Source organism: Peromyscus californicus, unplaced genomic scaffold (genome assembly GCF_007827085.1).
Source record: "Peromyscus californicus insignis strain IS unplaced genomic scaffold, ASM782708v3 Scaffold_18__1_contigs__length_77618521, whole genome shotgun sequence".
Lineage (NCBI taxonomy): Eukaryota > Metazoa > Chordata > Mammalia > Rodentia > Cricetidae > Peromyscus > Peromyscus californicus.
Window position 1 is genome coordinate 17,721,242 of NW_026294480.1, and position 19,606 is coordinate 17,740,847.

The following is a 19,606-nucleotide window of genomic DNA, read 5'->3' on the forward strand; positions in this document are numbered from 1 at the left end:
CTCTCTGAGTTCAAGGCCAGCCTGGGCTACAGAGTGAGTTCCAGGAAAGGCGCAAAGCTACACAGAGAAACCCTGTCTTGAAAAAAAACAAAACAAAACAAAAAGAAACAAATAAAAAGATTAACGAAGACATTCTTCCTACAGGACTTTCTTTGCAGAAAGAATGAGGTGCAGAATTGCAGTCACTCTGGTGTACTGAAATGTTACTTATCTGTGTCTGTTGAATACGCCATAAATGCCAACAGAGGCCGCACTGCCTCCTCTGGAATTTGCTGGTGTTGAATGCTAGAAAAATGGCTCACATGGAATGTACAGATAAAGCTCCATACACTCACTTTGGGAGTAAAGAATAGAAAAGGAAAGTAAGGAGGAAGGCTTGGAGACAAGCCAGTGCAAGGCAGAAATGAGGAACCAAGCAGGCTGAGGTACAAAGACAGGCTGGATAGTCGAGTTCTAGCCCTGACTCAGAAGAAACACCAGGCAAGCTAACGTCCTGCTGGCAAAGGCAGGTCCAGGGCACTGAAAGCAGCCTAAGAGATTTGCTAGATTCTTACTTTAGGAAGTGTAAAAGAGAAAATATGAGTAGGAATACTTCTGTTGTGTTTGTGTTTATGATTACATTGTATGGGCAGTTTCATCAATGCATGTATATCTGTGTGAAGATGTGTGTGCATGTATTTACAGGTGAAAATGGAGGACAGAGGTCCGTGGAAGATGTCTTCCTTTGTCACTTTCCATCTTATTTTTGGAGGCAGGTTCTATCCCTGAAACTGGAACTCACTAATTTAACTAATTTAACTGGACTTGACTGGCCACTGAACACAAGAATCCTCCTGTAACCGTTAGTCTCATTTGCAAGCCAGATATGGATCTGAACACAGGACCTCATGCTTAAAGGAAAAGTACTTTACGTGCTTGTCATAAAGTCATATCCCCAACTCCAAACATAAAAAATTTCTATAGAGAACAGAGATGGAATATATGCATTGCTATATCTTTTGAATTTTAAAGCAAAATAAAAAACTTAAATCTGCCGGGCGGTGGTGGCGCACGCCTTTAATCCCAGCACTCGGGAGGCAGAGCCAGGCGGATCTCTGTGAGTTCGAGGCCAGCCTGGACTACCAAGTGAGTTCCAGGAAAGGCGCAAAGCTACACAGAGAAACCCTGTCTCGAAAAACAAAAACAAAACAAAACAAAACAAAACAAAAAAAAAAAAAAAAAAAAAAAAAAAACAAAAAAAAACTTAAATCTAAGAAATAGAACATAAATCTACTTTTGGATAATTTAGAGTTGAGAATTCTTAGGAGTCTAGAAAATTGAATTAAGAATTTTTTTTGTATATACACACATACATACATACACACACACACTCAGGAAATATGTTTTGCATGTATATATGGCTGATTGCCACATGCATGTTGTGACTGTGGAGGGTAGTGGTGCACTGGACCACCTGGTATTGGACTTACTGACAGTTGTGAACCGCCATATGCATGCTAGCTCCTTTGGAAGAGCAGAGGGCACTCTTAACCACATAGTCATCCCTCCAGTACAAATTAAAGTTGTTTTTTTTTAAGGCAAAATCAAATGCTTCTTAAAAAAGAAACATAATATTCATAGACACAAAGGTTACAACATTTTTTTCTTTAAAATTGGACATTCCAGAGTAGATAAAACAACAACAACAACAACAAAAACCCAGTAATTAGAGAAATGACAGATGTACAAATTTTGTCATATTCCTGTTTTCCCTGAAATCGACCACATGGTGGTGCCACACTACCAACTTACAGAATCTAAGTCTTCAATGTTGATAAACAGAAGAAGAATTTGGAAAGTTACTGATTAATGAGCAAATACATAATATAAAAGCCCCAAAAGAACCCATTAACGCCAGCTTATAGTTCCCATAAACAGTAAATCATGAATATCCTATGCTGAAAATCATTCTGCTTTGCATTTTTTTCTTTCATTTTTCTTTATTAAGAAATTTTCTACTCACTCCACATACTATTCACAGATCCCCCGTCCTCCCTCCTTCCACCGCCCAGTCCTCTTTCCCAAGCCACCCCGCATCCCCACATCCCCTAAATTGAGGTCTCCCATGGGGAGTCAGCAGAGCCCAGCACACTGAGCCTAGGCAGGTCCAACCCCTTCCCACAGCACCAAGGCTGTGCAAGGTGTCAAACCACAGCCACTGGGTTTCAGAAGCCTGCCCATAGACCACGGACAGATCCCGATCCCTGCCTGGGTGCCCTCCAAACAGTTTGAGCCTCTACATGAGTGGACTGGGTGTGTGTGTGGTGGGGGGGGGGGGTGGCAAAGGGAGAGGAGTGGGGGATGAGAACATAGGGAAATGGGAGGGTCAAGCTGGAACAGGGAAACAGTGGGAGGGCAGGGAGGAAGACACCATGATAGATGAGGACATCATGGGAATAGGAAGGGGCAGAGTGCTGGGGAGTCTCTCAGGAACCCACAACGTTGACCCCATTTTGGAGTGCTGGCAGTGGTCCAGAGGGTGCCTGGACCGGTCTTCTCTAGTGACCAGCCTAGCAAATAACCTAACTGTCATCATAGAGCCTTTGTCCAGTGACTGATGGAGGCAGATACAGAGATCCATGGCCAGGCACCAGGCTGAGTTCCGGGAATCCAACAGATGAGAGAGAGGAGAGACACTGCAGATGAGGGACGTGGAGATCATGATGGGAGGACGTGCAGAGTTCACTGGCCACACTAGTGGAAACCCATGAACTGTGGACTGGTGGCTGTGGAGCCCCAATGGGACTGGACTAGGCCCTCTACTTTGCATTTAATGCCATCTATAGTTTACGTAAATGTCAAGCAAAATAATAAGCCAATAGCATAACAATTATAATTTTTTTTCTATTTTGTAGAGTCACTTATTTTATACAAAAGAATAACATTTTAATTCTCCACTTAATGACGATGCATGATCCCTTATTAGTTGGTAAAGGGTACTTTATTGAAATAATACAGAATCAATGGTGAAATTATATATGATGTTAAATCATAAATCTAAATATTTACTCTATTATAATTGCACAAATAAGATAAAAATCATTTTCCATGAATAAATTTGTAGTTTCTGTCTTGAAAAGATTTAACTCAGTTTAGTTTCTATTTGTATAGATATTAAATAAATACACACCTTATTTTCACTTATCCATCAGTAATAATTAAAATATAATTAATGTACCTTTAAACTATCATTATTTTCTTACTCTAAATTTGGCCCACCTCTCAATTTTTATAAGAGAATAAATTTTATGACATTTTTTATTCTTGTTTTGCTATCATTCCTATTGCTGTGTATCTCAACAATGTATAAGACGGTTTTGATATTTTTATTCTTAGCTCAGTACAATATGATATGAGGCAAGTTAGTGTCCTTATTTTGTTTTACTTTTTATCAATATCGTGTGCCTTGGAGAGATTTGTAAAGTTTCATGGTGTTACTCTGAATTTAGACTGACAGAGAAATGACATTCTGTCTGAGTCTTCATAAAATGAATCAAAGTTGAGTTTTAAAATAAAATAAATAAAAATGCCCTTCTTCATTCTTCTCAGCTCATAAAAACCTGAGCACCATATTCATCTACTTACATCCCTTCCTCTCAGAGGAGAAGACGGAAATGAAAGTAGTAAATAGGAAGCATGGGTGAGATAAAAGATAGAACAAAAATGAAAATGTGCACCTCACAGCACAGAGCATTCTAAAGCCTAAAGCGATATTTTACAAAAAGAAAAGAATTGTAAAATTCAAAGAAACTCATGCTTTATTCCTTACTTGCGTCTCAGAATCTTTAGTCCAAAATTAAAGTAGTTCCTTTAAAAGTAGTGCATATTCATTTCTCAAATAGAGTGTTGACCTTCTAAATGGATTCACTTCAGTGTATGTAAAATGTGACCCTTCTATGAATTTAATTTTTTACTGAAATCCTTACATTGACTTTCCACACTGAGATTGCAAAGGGAAACATTCTAACCAATTTTAAGACATAATACAATTTGAAGTTTGTGTAGACTTCTGTTTTGGTCTATATTTTCATTTAAGTACTCCTAATCATGACTTTAAAGTAGTTGCTTACTAATATATTGATTATACATTTGAAAATTCTATTTTTCCTGAAATAGATACTGTCCTTAAAAAATTAATGTTTTTTTTTTATTATTGTTGATGTTGGGTTTCTTGTTTGTTTCTTTGTTTCTGTTTTTGTTTTTGAATAATGAAATAATACTCCATTGTAAAAAAAAATAACATTTTCTTTATCTATACTTCAGCTGAGAGACAACAGAAAAAAAAAGACATAATGAAATTTTCAGGTAAATGGGTGAAACTATAAAGAAAACCATCCTGAGTGAGGTAACCCAGACCCAGAAAGACAAGCATGGTATGTACTCACTTATAAATGGATATTAGCTGTTGAGTAAACGATAAATCATGCTATAATTCACAGACCCAGAGAGGCTAAGTAATAAGATGGGCTCAAGGGGGGGACATAGGAATCTGTCAGAGAAGGGGAAATAGAATAGATTTTGTGGGTTGACTGGGAGAGGGTAGGGCTAGGAAGAAGAGGGAATCAGGGAAGGGGTCAGAGACATGGAGGGAGAGTACTAAAAGAGATTATTGGATATGGGGGTTTAGGGGGTGAGATAGTAACCTAGTGCAATGGAAACACCCTGGAATCTACAAGGGTTACCCTAGCAGAGACGTCTAGTAATGAGGGATACAGCACCTGAACTGGCCATCATCTATAACCAAGCAAGGCTTCCAGTGGAGGGACTGGGACATCAAAGCAAGTGCAAAACCTTTGACCTAAATGTTTTCCCACCTGCAAGATGTACTGGCATAATGGTGACTCAGATATTGTGGGAGTGGCCAACCCATGACTGGTCAAACTTGAGGCCCATGCCACATGGGGGAGCCCATTCTTCCTGACACAGCCTGGATAGTCAGAATCCAGAGGCAGGACAGCCCAGAGACCCAGGATAGAAACAAACACTACTGGCCAAAAGAAAAAAAAAATCAGTCAAATAATTCCTAATGATATTCTGCTATACTCATAGACCAGAGACGAGCCTAATCCATCAGAGAGGCTTCATCCAGCAATGATTGATGAAATGGGAACAGACACAAATGTCCAAAGCAAAACATTAGGTGGAGCTCAGGGATCCCCACTGAAGATGGGGAGGAAAGATTGTAGGATCCAGAGGGATGAAGGATACCACAAGAACACAGCACACAGAATCAACTAACCAGGGCTCAAAGAGGTTCCCAGAGAATGAGACAACAACCAGGGAGCCTGTGTGGGTCTGAGCTTGGTCCTCTACATATATCATGGTTGTGTAGCTTGGGGTTCTTGTGGGACCTTTAACAGTGGTAGTCGGGCTGTCTCTGACTCTTTTACCTACTGGATTGCCTTATCCCCCTTAATATAAGGAGATGAGCCTAGTCTTAATGCAACCTGCTATACCATGTTTGGTTGATGTCCCTGGGAGGCTTGCCCTTTTCTGTAAAGAAATGAGCAATAGTGGATCTGGAAGAAAAGGGAGGTGACAGGCGGGGGTAGGACTGGGAAAAGAGGAGAGAGATGAAACTGTGGTCAGACTGTAATATATGAGGGAAGAATCAATCAATCATCAAACAACCAATAATAAAAATAAAATACTGGCCCTAGATCCAAGAGACTTGTATAAAAATCCCCTTTACGTTCAATCACAAGGAAATTTTTAACATAAAAAAAAAATGAAGGTTGATCAATTTTGAAATTTTCATAAGTTTTTCACCTGTATTTTTTTATTAATTAAGACCCCATAGCAACAGTTTTAATTAAGAAATGTATCTATGTTATTTGCTAGACTGGTCACCAGAGTAGACCAGTCCAGGCACCCTCTGGACCACTGCCAGCAGACCAAGGTGGGGTCAACCTTGTGGATTCCTGAGAGCCTCCCCAGCACCCTACCTCTTCCTATTCCCATGATGCCCTCATCTATCATGGTATCTTCCTCCCTGCCCTCCCACTCTGTCCCTGTTCCAGCTTGACCCTCCCATTTCCCTATGTTCTCATCCCCCACTCCTCTCCCTCTGCCACCCCACAACCTAGCTGTCATCATAGAGCCTTTGTCCAGTGACAGATGGAGGCAGATACAGAGATCCACGGCCAGGCACCAGACTGAGATCTGGGAATCCAACAGATGAGAGAGAGGAGAGGGACATCGAGATCATGTGGGAGGACATGCAGAGATGACTGGCCATACTAGTGGAAGCCCATGAACTGTGGACTGGTGGCTGTGGAGCCCCCATGGGATTGGACTAGGACTTCTGGACACGGAAGATGGTTGTTTGGCTCGAACTGTTTGGGGGGGACCCAGGCAGGAGGATCGGGGTCTGTCCCTGGTCTATGGGCAGGCTTCTGGAATCTGGTGCCTGTGGTGTGACACCTTGGACAGCCTTGGTGCAGTGGGAAGGGGCTTGGACCTGCCTAGGCTCAGTGTGCTGGGCTCTGCTGACTCCCCATGGGAGACCTCGAATTGGGGGATGTGGGGATGTAGGGTGGCATGGGAAAGAAGGCTTGGGGTGGGAGGAGGGAGGAGGGGTGGTCTGTGGATAGCATGTGGAGTGAGTAGAAAAATTCTTAATAAAGAAAAATGGAAAAAAAGAAATGTATCTATGACTGTGCATGTATAGAAAATCACTTTTCACATAGTACAACATAATCAATGAAAGAAGATATATAATTTTAAGTCTTCTTACAAAATCTGTTGCATTTTTACTTTAGGTATAATCTTTAGAGTTACTCAAATGTGTGGTAGAATTTTTCAGAGAATCTGAGTACTTATTAATGTGTACTTTTATCTTGTAGAATACAGCAAGGACATCATGAGAGCTCACATTCTTTCGCCTGTGAGCATCCTATTCAAAGCCCACACCACCTCTATGGATTGTCTGTGGTATCTTCACTAGGGTCTTTCTTTCCTATATCCTCAGTAACACAACCTGAGTGACCAGGCTCTGGACCTAGGAAGGTGATTTAGTCTAATCTCACAGTTGCTTCATCATGATCAAAATCAGAGCTCTACCTTGCTTATGGTCTTTCCTCCTCTGTGTCTCATCTCCTCCCAGAATCCTGTCCTCACTGACTTGAGGTACGACTGTCTCATTGCCAGTGTTCCCCATCAGAGATTTTGGAAAGACTATGCTCTGGTTTTCTAAGAACACACATCATACAGATACCACAGTGCTAATCTCGCTTCTTTCAGCTGGAAATCTTTCTTGACCAATTCTCTAAAAGGTCCTGCCCTCTACAGGCTTATTGACACTTTACGCCAATGTAGTCCTTCCAGCTTTAGTTTATCACTCTCAAGCCGGTCACCTTTCCCAAACTACTAGAGGCTGCTTTTGTAGAAAGGATATGTCTGTCTCTGCCAGCTGGATCTTCCAAGTCTTGAGTAAACCTACGATTAATAGATGCTCCACAAATGTCTACTGAATGATGTAGTAAAATTTATGGCAATGAATTAGATGTAGATAATGATTTTAATGCCAATACAATGAATTGTGTTCTGTTACAGAAAGAAACAAGAAACATAAAATAAAATGGATAAACACCCAACAAATACTCTAGAAGAGAAGCAACCATCAGTCATTCACGGATGTGATACTTATTGAATCATAATGACAAGCATGGAACAATAACCCGAAAAGGTGCAGTACTGGCATATGTAACTTGCAGGTAACGAACTAATTGTACTTAAAGCCCACTGAGCCTGTGGGAATCATGCCTGGGAAGAGGGAAGCTGGCCAACTAACCAGGTCTAGTTAAGTCACAGATCTTGGAGCAGGATTTTGAACTGACACTTTACTAATCCAGTATAATCCCTAACTCCATTCTAAACATTTGTCCTTATATCCATAACTAGTGGTAATTCTCATATCTCACCGTGGAAACTCCTCTTTGAAAACAGAAAGAGACAACACAGGCAGAGCCACAAACAATCAAAGCATAGAGTTGGGGAGTTCTACCCTACTGGATACACCTACAATGCAATGTGTATAATTAAGGCTCAGGTGAAACTGTTGGAAGATGGGGACAACAGGATGTAAAAAGCAGAGGCACAGGGAGTTTGATGTCTGCTGTGAGAATTTGTCTCCTAGAAATGTCACAAGCTGCAATAATAAGGTATCATCCATGTGTGGGACTAAACATAGATGAACAAGGACAACCATAAACATGCTAAGGTGCATTTGGAGGGGTGAGTTGTGGAACGTCCAGGAGGCTTCAACCCAATATGCAGAACTACAGGAATCTAAGAAATGTTTAGAATGGGAGAGGCTATCCAAAAGTAGAGTAAACTTATAGTAGTTAGCCCTGAAAACAAATATACAAGTAATATTATGGAGGTTTGAATAAGAATGGTCCTTAGGCTCATATATTTGCATACTTAGTCACCCAGAAGTGGAAGTGACACTGTTTGAAAGGATAGGGAGTTGTTGCCTTGTTGGAGTAGATAAGGAATTGTTATTGGAAGTGATTCACTGAAGGTGGTCTTTGAGGTTTCAAAAGCCTGAGCCAAGCTCTCTTCCTGCTGCCTAAGGATCAGGATGTAGAATCCTCAGCTACTTCTCTAGCACCATGTCAACCTGCATGCTGCCATGCTTCCTGCCATGACAACAATGATAAACCTCTGAAACTGTAAGCAAGCCCCTATTAGATAGTTTCCTTTATGAGTTGTCATTGTGTCTCTTCATAGCAATAGAACACTGACTAAGACAATTATATAGACTAATCAGGTTGTAATTATGTACTTAGGAACACACAAATGCCCACACATACACTTACACATGTGTGCATTTATATACATAGGTGTGCGTTTACGTAACAATAACTAATGATTTAAAAAGAGGCCATTAACTTGAAAGTAGAGCAAGAAATGCTATATTGGAAAGTTTAGAGAGAAAAACAAGAGGGGAGAAGTCATGTGATTATAGCATAATCTCAAAATATAAATGAAATAATAAAAGCCTGTGTACACGTGTGAATACATATGACATACTGTGTGACATGTACCTTTTAGTGTATTTCTGTGCATAAAAATCATGTGCACATGTCTATAGAGGCCAGAGACACACAACTAACCTCTTTCCCCCATCTTCACCTTTATTTTTAAAAGAGCATGAGATAGGGTTTTTCACTAAACCTAAAGCTTGTCAATTCAGCTATGCTCACTTACAGTAATTGCTACAATTCCAGCATTTTTGCAAGAGTTTGAGTATCTGAACTCAAGACCTCATGCTTGTGAGGCAAGTAATGTACTCACAGAGCTATTCCTCCAGCCTAAATTTGGGAGGATTTTGAATAACATTTCTTTCTTTTTTTTTTTTTTTTAAATTTTCCAGAGCTGAGGACCGAACCCAGGGCCTTGTGCTTGCTAGGCAAGCGCTCTACCACTGAGCTAAATCCCCAACCTTTGAATAACATTTCTTAAGGCACTTTAAACGACCTGAACCAGATCTCTCCTCTTTAGGTAACTGGATGATCTCCTGTTCCTGGAAGGTCACCATATTGATGGTAAGCTTAGTGTAGACATCCAGTCAACATAAAGCATTACAGCCCAGAACTTCTTGACTAAGTGTGTATGTGTGGGGAGGCATATCTTTCTTTCTCTCATGTATATATGTATGTATGTATGTATGTATGTATGTATTATGTAATATGCATGTATGTGGGTATATGTTTCTGTGTGTGCACATGCATATGAGTGTGTATATGTTGTACCCATTTCACAAAAGCCCCAGAGACCACCAAGGAGCCAGTTTCCAATGCAAGCACATAAGGGTCCTTTTATTCAGGTTTAACCTGGGCCACTGCACAGCATGTGGAAGGAAATGTGGCAGCAGCCACAAGCCCAGGTGTAGAGAGTTTTTATAGGGAAAAACCACAAGCTGGGAATTGGCAACTTGGGATTGGGTAGAAGGGATACGGGGCAAAATGATTTGAAACCATTGGGCTAGACTTTTGGCGGGGAACCACAACCTGCTGAACAGAATTATCTGGACTTCTCAGCAGGGTTATCTAGATATCTTTAAGGGCCATAAACCACAGACAGGATGTCTGCAAGAAGATACTGCTCTGTATCTGTTCGAGTTGTCATGGCACATTCCCAAGGTCCTTCCTGGAACTGAGAACAGCAGGTACTCTGAGATGGTGGCCCTTTCACTAAAATGGAGCCTGTAAAGTTAAGTCTAGACCTTCACAGTATGTTTTCCAGTATGCTATGCATTTCTTGTGCTCTTTCTTCATTTCTTTTTGCTGTCCTCTTGGTTTGTCTTTTTTTATTTGCCGATCTCTTATCTTAAGAGAGACATAAGGTGTAGAGTTAGAAGTGTGAGGAAGTTGGGAGAATCTGGGGAAACATGGAGAGGAAGCCCTGATCAGAATATATTGTATGCAATCAATTTACTTTCAATAAAAATTATTTATAAAATTCCAACATCTCTTCAGTATCAGCTTCTATAAAATAAAAAAAAAAAATCACATACTTCCAACGTATGATAGCACAGGATGAACATCATATTTCAAATTAGAAGAACTAAGTGATTGTAAAGAATAATCATTCAAAAGTGAAATAAAAATCCAGAAGGGAGAACATCAAATCTTGCTGCTAAATGTCCATCACCTGGAGCTTATAACGTAATGTGCTAGGCTTCAAAGCTTAGGCAATACCATCCCTCCATTCCTCCACTCTTACACCTGAAGCACACACAGCTCTATCTTAGATATAGGCTTGCTGCACTGAATACCTGCAACCCAGCTTAGTGAACCATCTACAGCCTGACATTTCATGTTTTGATACCTCCACCACAGCTGAGACTTTATCTTCATAGCCATATTCAATGGATGCATAGCTGCTTTTGCTGGCTCATTTCATGTCAACATGACAAAAGATAGTTATCTGAAGTAAGGAAACCTCAGTTGAGAAAATGCCTCCATAATATCCAGCTGTAGGTCACTTTCTTAATTAGTGATTGATGGAGAAGAGCCCAGCCCATTGTTGAATGGTGCCATCTCTCAGCTGATGGTCCTAAGTCCAGTAAGAAAGCAGGCTGAGCAAGCCATGATGAATAAGCCAGTCAGCAGGACCCCTCCATGGCCTCTGCATCAGCTCCTGCCTGCTGAATTCCTGTCGTGAATTTCTTCAATGATAAACAGTGATGTGGAAGTATAAGCCAAATAAAGTCTTTCCTCCCCAACTTGCTTTTGGTCATGGTGTTTCATCACCATAACAAAAACCCAAAGACAGTGCCTTTCCATGGGGACTCCCACTTGGCCACACAGTACCTAGCCTCATCTGCTCTCGCTATAACTTTTGTCTTTGTTAGGATTTTTATTGCTGTGAAGAAAGACCATGAACAAGGCAACTCTTATAAAGAAAACATTTAATTGGGGTTGCTCGCTACAGTTTCAGAGGTTCAGTCCATTGTCATCATGATGGGGACCATGACAGCTTGCAGGCATATGAGGTACTAGAGCTGAGAGTGCTACATCTTGCAGGTAACAGGAAGTAGACTGAAACACTGGTTGGTATTCTGAGCATAGAAAAACTCAAACCCTGCCCCCATCGTGATACACTTCCTCCAAAAAGGCCTTACCCACTCCAACAAAGCCACACCTCCTAATAGTGCCACTCCCTATGAGATTATGGGAGCAATTGCATTAAAACCAACACACCCCTTAAACTTGCTTCTTTCCCTTTAAAACAAGTACCATGTAGATTGTGTGGTCACGTTCTCTTGCCAGATGTAGACCATACCCATGAGACTGTAGCAGCATTAGCTTGTGAGTGCAGACCCAAAGGAAGCACATTACTACTGGCCAATGCAGGACACCACTCTTCTCTTTAATGATGCTAATAACCTTAACAATTACAAATGCTTTACTGGCTTCACTCTCCTTCCCCAGTCTTTAAACTCTCCCTTCCATCTGCAAACACATAAATCCTTGCTCTTTACATTCATCTTTATTCAAATTTGCAGAATAAGGCAGAAGGAAGCCAGATTCCTGGTCAAACTATCACACAAATTACCCCTTGTTCAGTTTGTGACACAGTTCACTTTCCTCTCTGAAACCTCACAAGCCATATTTGAACTGTCCAGGCTTCTCTCAGCATTTGTCTCTTTCAGAGTTTGATTAGAACAGCAATTTTGAATCTGCTTGTAGCATTCAATGGCCTTTCTTTCCCACATATCCAAACATTTTAACATTCTTCTGACGAAATAATTCTAACATACTGATCTCTACATATTTCGGTTCATCACATCAATAATCTCACTTCTCCATACCAATTTCTTTCTTACGTATGCTTCCATAACTTAGTTATGTTTCCATAGGTTGAATGGTTATGTTAAAAATGCCCTGACAGAAAGCAACTTAATAGGGAAGCTGTTTACTTGGCTTGTCATTCCAGGTTATGTCCATTTTTCAAGGAAGTCAGGACAGCACATGTTTGAAGCAACTGGTCACAAGTATCCACAGTCAAGAGTAGAAAGTGAGTAGTTAAAAGCATATACTAACATATACTAGTCTCAACCTGCTTTCTATAAACTTGTCCAATCTAAAATCTGCTGCCTATGGAAGAGTGCTTGTACATACTTAGCCAGTCTTCCCATATCAATTAACATACTCAAAAAAATCCCCTACAGACATACCCAGAAATTAACCTAATCTAGAGGACCCCTCGCTGAGAATGCCTTCCCAAGTGGTTCTATATTATGTCAAGTTGACAAAACTAAGCATCTCACCCCCTCACCACTCTTTGCCCTGAGGATGCTGTTGTCTGCCAACTCCATCACCCATCCTCTCTATCTGCCTCCCTGTCCTTTCTCTAGTTCTCTGCCGCTTGCTTTCCATTCCCATTCTCTATTTATCTTTCTCTCAAACATCTTTCTTTTCACATTACTATTTATAGATTCCCTCCTCCTTTTCTATTGCTTTCACTAAACCTTATCTTTACATTTATCTTCATTCAGATTCTTAGAACATGGGCAGCACGAAACCAGATTCCTGATCAAAATATCACACAAATCACCCCTTGCACAATTCCAGACACAGTTCACACTCCCCACTGAAACCTCATTAGCCTGTTCTTAACTGCCCATGCTTACCTCAATGTTCTCCTCCTTCAAGCTTTAACTAGAGCAGCAATTTAAACTATGCTTACTGTATTCAATAGCTTTCTATCCTAAATCTTGTCTACCCAAGCTGGTATTCTCTTAAAATGACATCAATGCTTATGTATAATGTGAATTACGTATGTGTACTTTCTGAGTAGTCACAATTTGATAACTTCAACTTTGTTAGTATAAGCAATTTTCTCTACACTTCATTCAAAAATTAATCTTAACATTATGAAAAAAATAAAATGTCACTTGGCCAAACTAAGAAGTCTTAATGTCATACTGAAGATATATACCTGTAAGCATAGAAATACATTGTGTGAGCTTTTATTTCATAAGTAAAGTATTTCTAGGTGAAGAAAAAATAGCTATCACTTTACCTGCTTTTGCTTTTATTTATAGGTTGTCAATAGTCCAAAAATTAGTCTATGTACCTTTTTCAATTTGATGATTCCTTCTTGTGTATCCTCATCTGTGACAATGTCAAACAAATTTCCCCCATCTCCTGGGACAATGTTGTATTCAATTTCTGCATTTTTCCCAAAATCTGGATCTACTGCTCTTATCCGTCCAATTGCTGAGCCAATAGGAGAAGACTCGGGGACTTTCAGGTGGAAGATGCCTAATAAGAGACACATAATTTATAAAGACAGAAGAATCAGTGTATAATGAGATTGCCCTGCTTTAAAATATAGATATAAATAGTAAATCAAACTAATATCTTTGTAATACAAAATCAAAGACAATTTATTGACAGCTTAAAGGCTATGATTATATGTAATTGCTACACTATATATGTCGGAAGTTCCTGATGTAGAGGTTTAACTGAGCATGAACAGTAATGGAGGATGATAAATCACAATCACTTTGAGAAAATAGTCATATACCAATTGTATCTAAGTGGATTAAATATTAAAAATGATCTTAGTAGCATTCCTAATCAATATCAATATGAGTAATCAATATCAATAAAATAATGTAGGATGCAAAACACAAAGAAACATTAGATAAACACTTCATAGATAAATAAGTAAGTGGGGTAGTTATTAAAAATATCTATATGTAGATACTTTTAGTGGTTAAGCTTATCTTTTAAAGAATAATATATTCAGTAATCATACACCAAGCAAAAATGTTCTATAATGATACTTATATATGTACAGTCCCAAAATTCCAATTCATGGTAAAGTTAAATGCAGAGTAATATATTGTGATTTCAGTACATTTTAAAATGTATTAACTTGGCATCCTAGAAAACATTTTTATATATTACCTAAATCAAGATATAAATTTGATACCCTGATTACTTTTAGTATTAAAAAATGAAAAAAAATGGAAATTTCTACCACCAGGTGGAGCAATTATATTACTGAGAAATGCATTTTGAATATGAAAATATTGTTAAGATCTACAATATGTTGTTAAACTCTGAAAAATAGTATTATATATACAAATTTTGACAAGTTAAGGAGTCTGGAATTTCAAATTAAAGTATGTCACTAACACAGCATAGCCTTTATTTTACTGATATTTTTTGTATTGCCTCAAAACCTGTATTGATGTGTTAGTCTATGTTCTGCTGTCACAATTAGAAAAGGACAAGAATGGAGAGCAAAATAAAACACAAAAGTCAAAGTGTCCATTGTGTTACTGGTATTCCAATTTCAAATTTCATTACTGGGCTTTGAATAGCTCTTTTCTATGAATGAAACTGTCACTGTTATGGATTTTGTTTTGAATTTCTAGTTGCATCAGTTAAAATTAAGCTAGGAAGATAGTCAGCATTTTCCTTATATGATGACACTTTAGTGAATCATATATTAGGACACACGGATGAACATTGTGAAATTTCCGTTATTTTCTTTTTTACTCCCTATTATGTGAAGATGTCTACAAGTTTTCAAGTTTTTTAAGCATCAAAACTTGGTAATTTTCTCAAGCAAGATGCTTGCCCTTTGCCTTTTAAAATTATGCTTGTATCCAGTGGACATTTCTACAATAGGATATATATTTTACTTCAAATGGTTAAATATCTACCTACCGTAAAATATATCTCTGTCATACATTATTATTTATTTCTCAAATTACAAAAACTTAGATGAGAGTTGGAAATTAAGGCAAATAGGAAAAAAAAGTGGCCACTTGACATGTGGTGGTGTTTTCCATTGTGTTCCTGCAGGACAGGATAAAAGCAGATACTCAAGTACAATCAGATTTTTCTAGGCGCAAGTGTGTAACAGAGGGCCATCCATCTTTCATCATCTACTTTCGTAATGAAAATGAGGACATGACCACTACTAGTTGTGGTTAAGGGAAAGGTTTTGTTTCAGGTAGGAAGGAAACATTTGGAGATATTTGGAAGAGTCCAGACTGAGCTGAGCCATGAGAGGAGAGAGGACAGGGGTGAGGGGTACAGGAGAAAGGAAGAGAAAAGGTAGTTTGCAAGCTTAGCAGGACCAAGAGGACAAGAAGCCAAGAGTGTAGCCAAAATAGCTGAATTTATATAGGATTAGAAACTGGCAGAAAAGATGGGAAGCCCATCCCCTGAACTGTAGAGGTTTAAGGTAGGGGGCAAGGAGAGAGGTGCTTGGAGGAGTCACAGGTACTAGGTGATGCTGGGACAGCTGGCTAGAGTCCTCTTTGATATGTTAAATAGGCACCTTAAATTGTCCTGGGGTTGCCTTTAGACTCCAAATGGAAAGCCTCCCTCCCTCCCTCCCTCCCTCCCTCCCTCCCTCCCTCCCTCTCTCTCTCTCTCTCTCTCTCTCTCTCTCTCTCTTTTTCGCTCTCTCCCTTTCTTGTTTTTTTTTTTAACTGTTTATTGATTCTTTGTGGATTTCATATCATGCATCCCAATCCCACTCACCTCCTGTCCCTCGGCTTATGCCCTCTACTCTTGCAATCTTCCCCAAAACAATACAAAGTTTAAAAATAAAACCAAAAAAACCACAATTCTTTCTTAACTCTTAGCATACACCAACATTTTACTGAGGGATACTTGAGATTTTGGCAAGTACAAATTACTTGAATCTTTTATTAATGTGGAAAAATGTTATAAACCATAGTTATTTAAGGCACACTAAACAAACTGCTCATAGGGGGAAAAACACAAAGCAAAGGTAAAACAATGAGTATATGTTATTTTTTCTTCCTTTCGTTTTTAATATGAAATAGAAATGTTAGTAGCACTATTTATGTCATGTGCCTGTCTGAGTAACTGTAATTGACGTAAAGAATCTGAAGATACATCAAGTTCCTTGAATTGATAGAGCAGCGATGTACTGCAACATCATGACCTATCAGTAGTATTGAGAATGATATTAAGGATTTCCTGATAAGAAATGGAGGTGTGTGCTGAACAGCCTCCTATAAATCCTCCTCTGTTCAGACATAGACAATTTATTGCTAAATGTACCAAAGAAATGGCTGACAGTCAATCTGAGAGCAACAGGGAACTGTAGATTTCACTGGAGACAGTGACTAACAGTGAGGACACAGTGCATCTGCTGGAGGGCAGGGCAATGGATTGATGAGACTTGGAAGACCGTGGAATATTTCTGCTTCCGTTTTCCCATCCATTCATGGAAAGTCTAATCAAATTATAGATTAAGTTCATGGCATAGCTTTTGATTTGAAGAGTTAAAATCAATTTTTAAAGTAACTATTTAGGGAAATAATATAGTCTGAAGTCATCTCTCAGGGATTATAGTTAGTGAAGTTGAATTGTCAGAATTGAGGCTTCTCACTGTGTGTTTGCATGAGGGTGTTTTAAATTCTGAAAGGTAATCTAAAGGCCATCAGGAAACTCAGACTACAGATGAAATGGCCTCCTTTACAAGGCAATCTGCTGAGATATGAATTTCTTGTTCTATAGAAGACCAGTTTATGAGGCCAATAACAGTAAATGTGAAGACAGCTATTCTTTGTAGCACTTTATCAATATAAGCTATGTTGTGAGGGCAGTTCTTTCTGAAGACTGTCAACACTGGTGTGTCCAAAATTCAATTATTATCTAATGGCTCCAGAAAATTTATGATGAATTGGAAAAGGCTCACTTTTCACCAATGATTGACTTGATACTATGCCCTCAGTAGGCACACTTCAGAATTAAGATATAATCAAAGGAAAGCAGAGGTTCGTGAATTCCATGTTCTTGTACCGAGCTTTTAGTGCCCATAAAACACAAGAGCACAGGACACTGTTTTTTTCCTGATCTTTTCGTTTCAGGCATACACTTTTATTGAAGTGGGAGACATCAGCATTCATTAAGACAAGTATATTACAAAAAAAATCGCCTGTTGTGATAAAGTCTACTGAACACGGGGGAAGTCGGTGGAACTACGTGTTTGTCATGTCAGGTTGTTTAGGTTTCCTCCGTTTATTTCCAATGAGTTGGCATTTTATCATTGCTAGAATCTCAACAGCAATAAAGCTGAGGTCATTCAGATTAATTTAAAGCTCTGAAGTACTGTGCAACTGTGCCAAAGCTAAATCAGCATGACATACAGTGTAATTACATTGCCATCATTTCTAGTCACCTTATTTTGATGCATATGAAGCCCCTGAATGGTGCTCCCTATACAACATAGATTAAGAAATGAAATCAGGGACAAGGGATTGTTCTCCGAGTGAGTCAAATATATGCTCACATTTTTATCAAATGTACAAGTTATGCCTAACAAAATCATCATTTCCCAAGAAACGGAGAAAACTGTATGCAGGAGATTATGTGGAATTTCAGTGATCGATTCTGTAATTTCTTACAGACAATGTTCTCTGTTATTTCCACTGCAATAAACATAGCTACTAGCTGTAGGTAAATTCACATTCTTTTAGTGACTATGCCATCTGAAAAATTATAGGTTGATTATATTTGGATTATTACAACTTATTCTTTAGGGAGAGGGAAGGAGAAGTCAGAATCTATTGTCAAGCAAGAACGAAGCTCTAAAATATATTTTCTTTGAGAAAGCTAATCAGTGTAAATGAAGAAAACAATACATATGTTGATGTGTATGCATGCATACTTGAAAAAAATATTATAAATTGCATCAGTACATGATTTATAAAACCCATAAGAAGAAACTGGGCAGATGAATTATAAAATACCATATTGGCAAAAGTAGAAACAAAAATTGAATAATCCATTACAGATTCATTTGAAACACAGCATGTTTATATAAAAAACATAGTAATTCGTAGTTCAGCTGTACTTAGAAGTTATCCCTCCTTGTACCTGGGAGTTTGAAGCAAGCCAGGACAATATAAATCATGGCAAATGCTAAGAGGGAGAGTTATGTGTCTGGGACCAAGGAAAATGTTTCTCTAGAACAGGGAAGGCTTTGTCTTCAGTCCCCAGCAACATAAAAACTAAATTGTGGTCAATTACAATAAAGTAAAATGTAAATATTATGATACTGGCAATACTAGAAGGCTTAAAATAATTTATTTCAGAATGATAAGAATATTAATAATTTTGAGTAATCAAAAACATAGTAAAAATTACATTTGAGAATGAAATTTAGAAAATATTTAGCTACTAAACATGTGATTATGTAATTGAATTTAGAAATGTCTCTAGTGATCATCCTTCAATGTTTCTGTGACTTACTATTTAATTTTATATCAACAAAAGATTTTTCATCTTTATGCAAAAAATAACTACAAGCTATAGGAAACCATCCACGAAGATTTAAGAAATTATCAGAAGAGTTACTAAAAGTCAGTTTTTAACTAACATAAGACAAAAATGTCATATATTTACAGAGAATTATCTAATTTCTTTATTGTTACACTGATGACATTTATCACCTAGCAGCGTACGCAATTAAATGGTTTTATTCCATGGTAGTAAAGTGACACCTACGCTCTAAGGAAAGTTGAGAATTCAATTCAATGTTTATGATATGTAGACTGAAAACACAACCTGAGTCACTGTGGCATAGGGCTTGTGTGATCAGCTAATGGAACACATTCCAGAATAAACCAGGTGACAAGTTGATAGTTAATAAGTTCGTGATTTTCTGCCTCACCCTTATTTCCTCACACCCTCTGTGACCTGTCAACCCTGATAGCAGAAGGCCTCTCTGTGTATCAATGTCTCCACAGCCCTCTTCATGTTCTTTTGATTCTCAACTAAAGCACAGGGCTTATCATTTCAATATCATATTATCCACTAACTTACATATTTTACCATGCTCTTTTGTTAATGTAATTTGACCAAAGGCAACCTTAGTTAACTATGACTTTACAGAAAGGAAGGAAGAAGTTCTTGACAGAGCAAACTCAGAGAGGTTTCTTGATATCACATACGCTATGATCATTACATTTTAAAGGCACCAACAATATTGCTTGAAAATATGCAGATTTGCAAGGATAACTAGTTGCCAATTCGTTATGACTTCTATTTTA

At 38.5% G+C, this 19,606-nt stretch overlaps 1 protein-coding gene across 5 annotated transcripts in view; it reads right to left on the reverse strand.

Moving 5' to 3' along the window:
* Nucleotides 1-19,606, reverse strand: part of Cdh12 (cadherin 12) — a 988,903-nt gene that overhangs the window by 50,406 nt on the left and 918,891 nt on the right. For all 5 annotated transcript variants that reach the window (XM_052743072.1, XM_052743068.1, XM_052743069.1 and 2 more), the window contains one exon: nucleotides 13,630-13,817. In XM_052743072.1, the coding sequence (XP_052599032.1) occupies nucleotides 13,630-13,817 (188 nt within the window). The remainder of the gene's footprint in view (nucleotides 1-13,629; nucleotides 13,818-19,606) is intronic.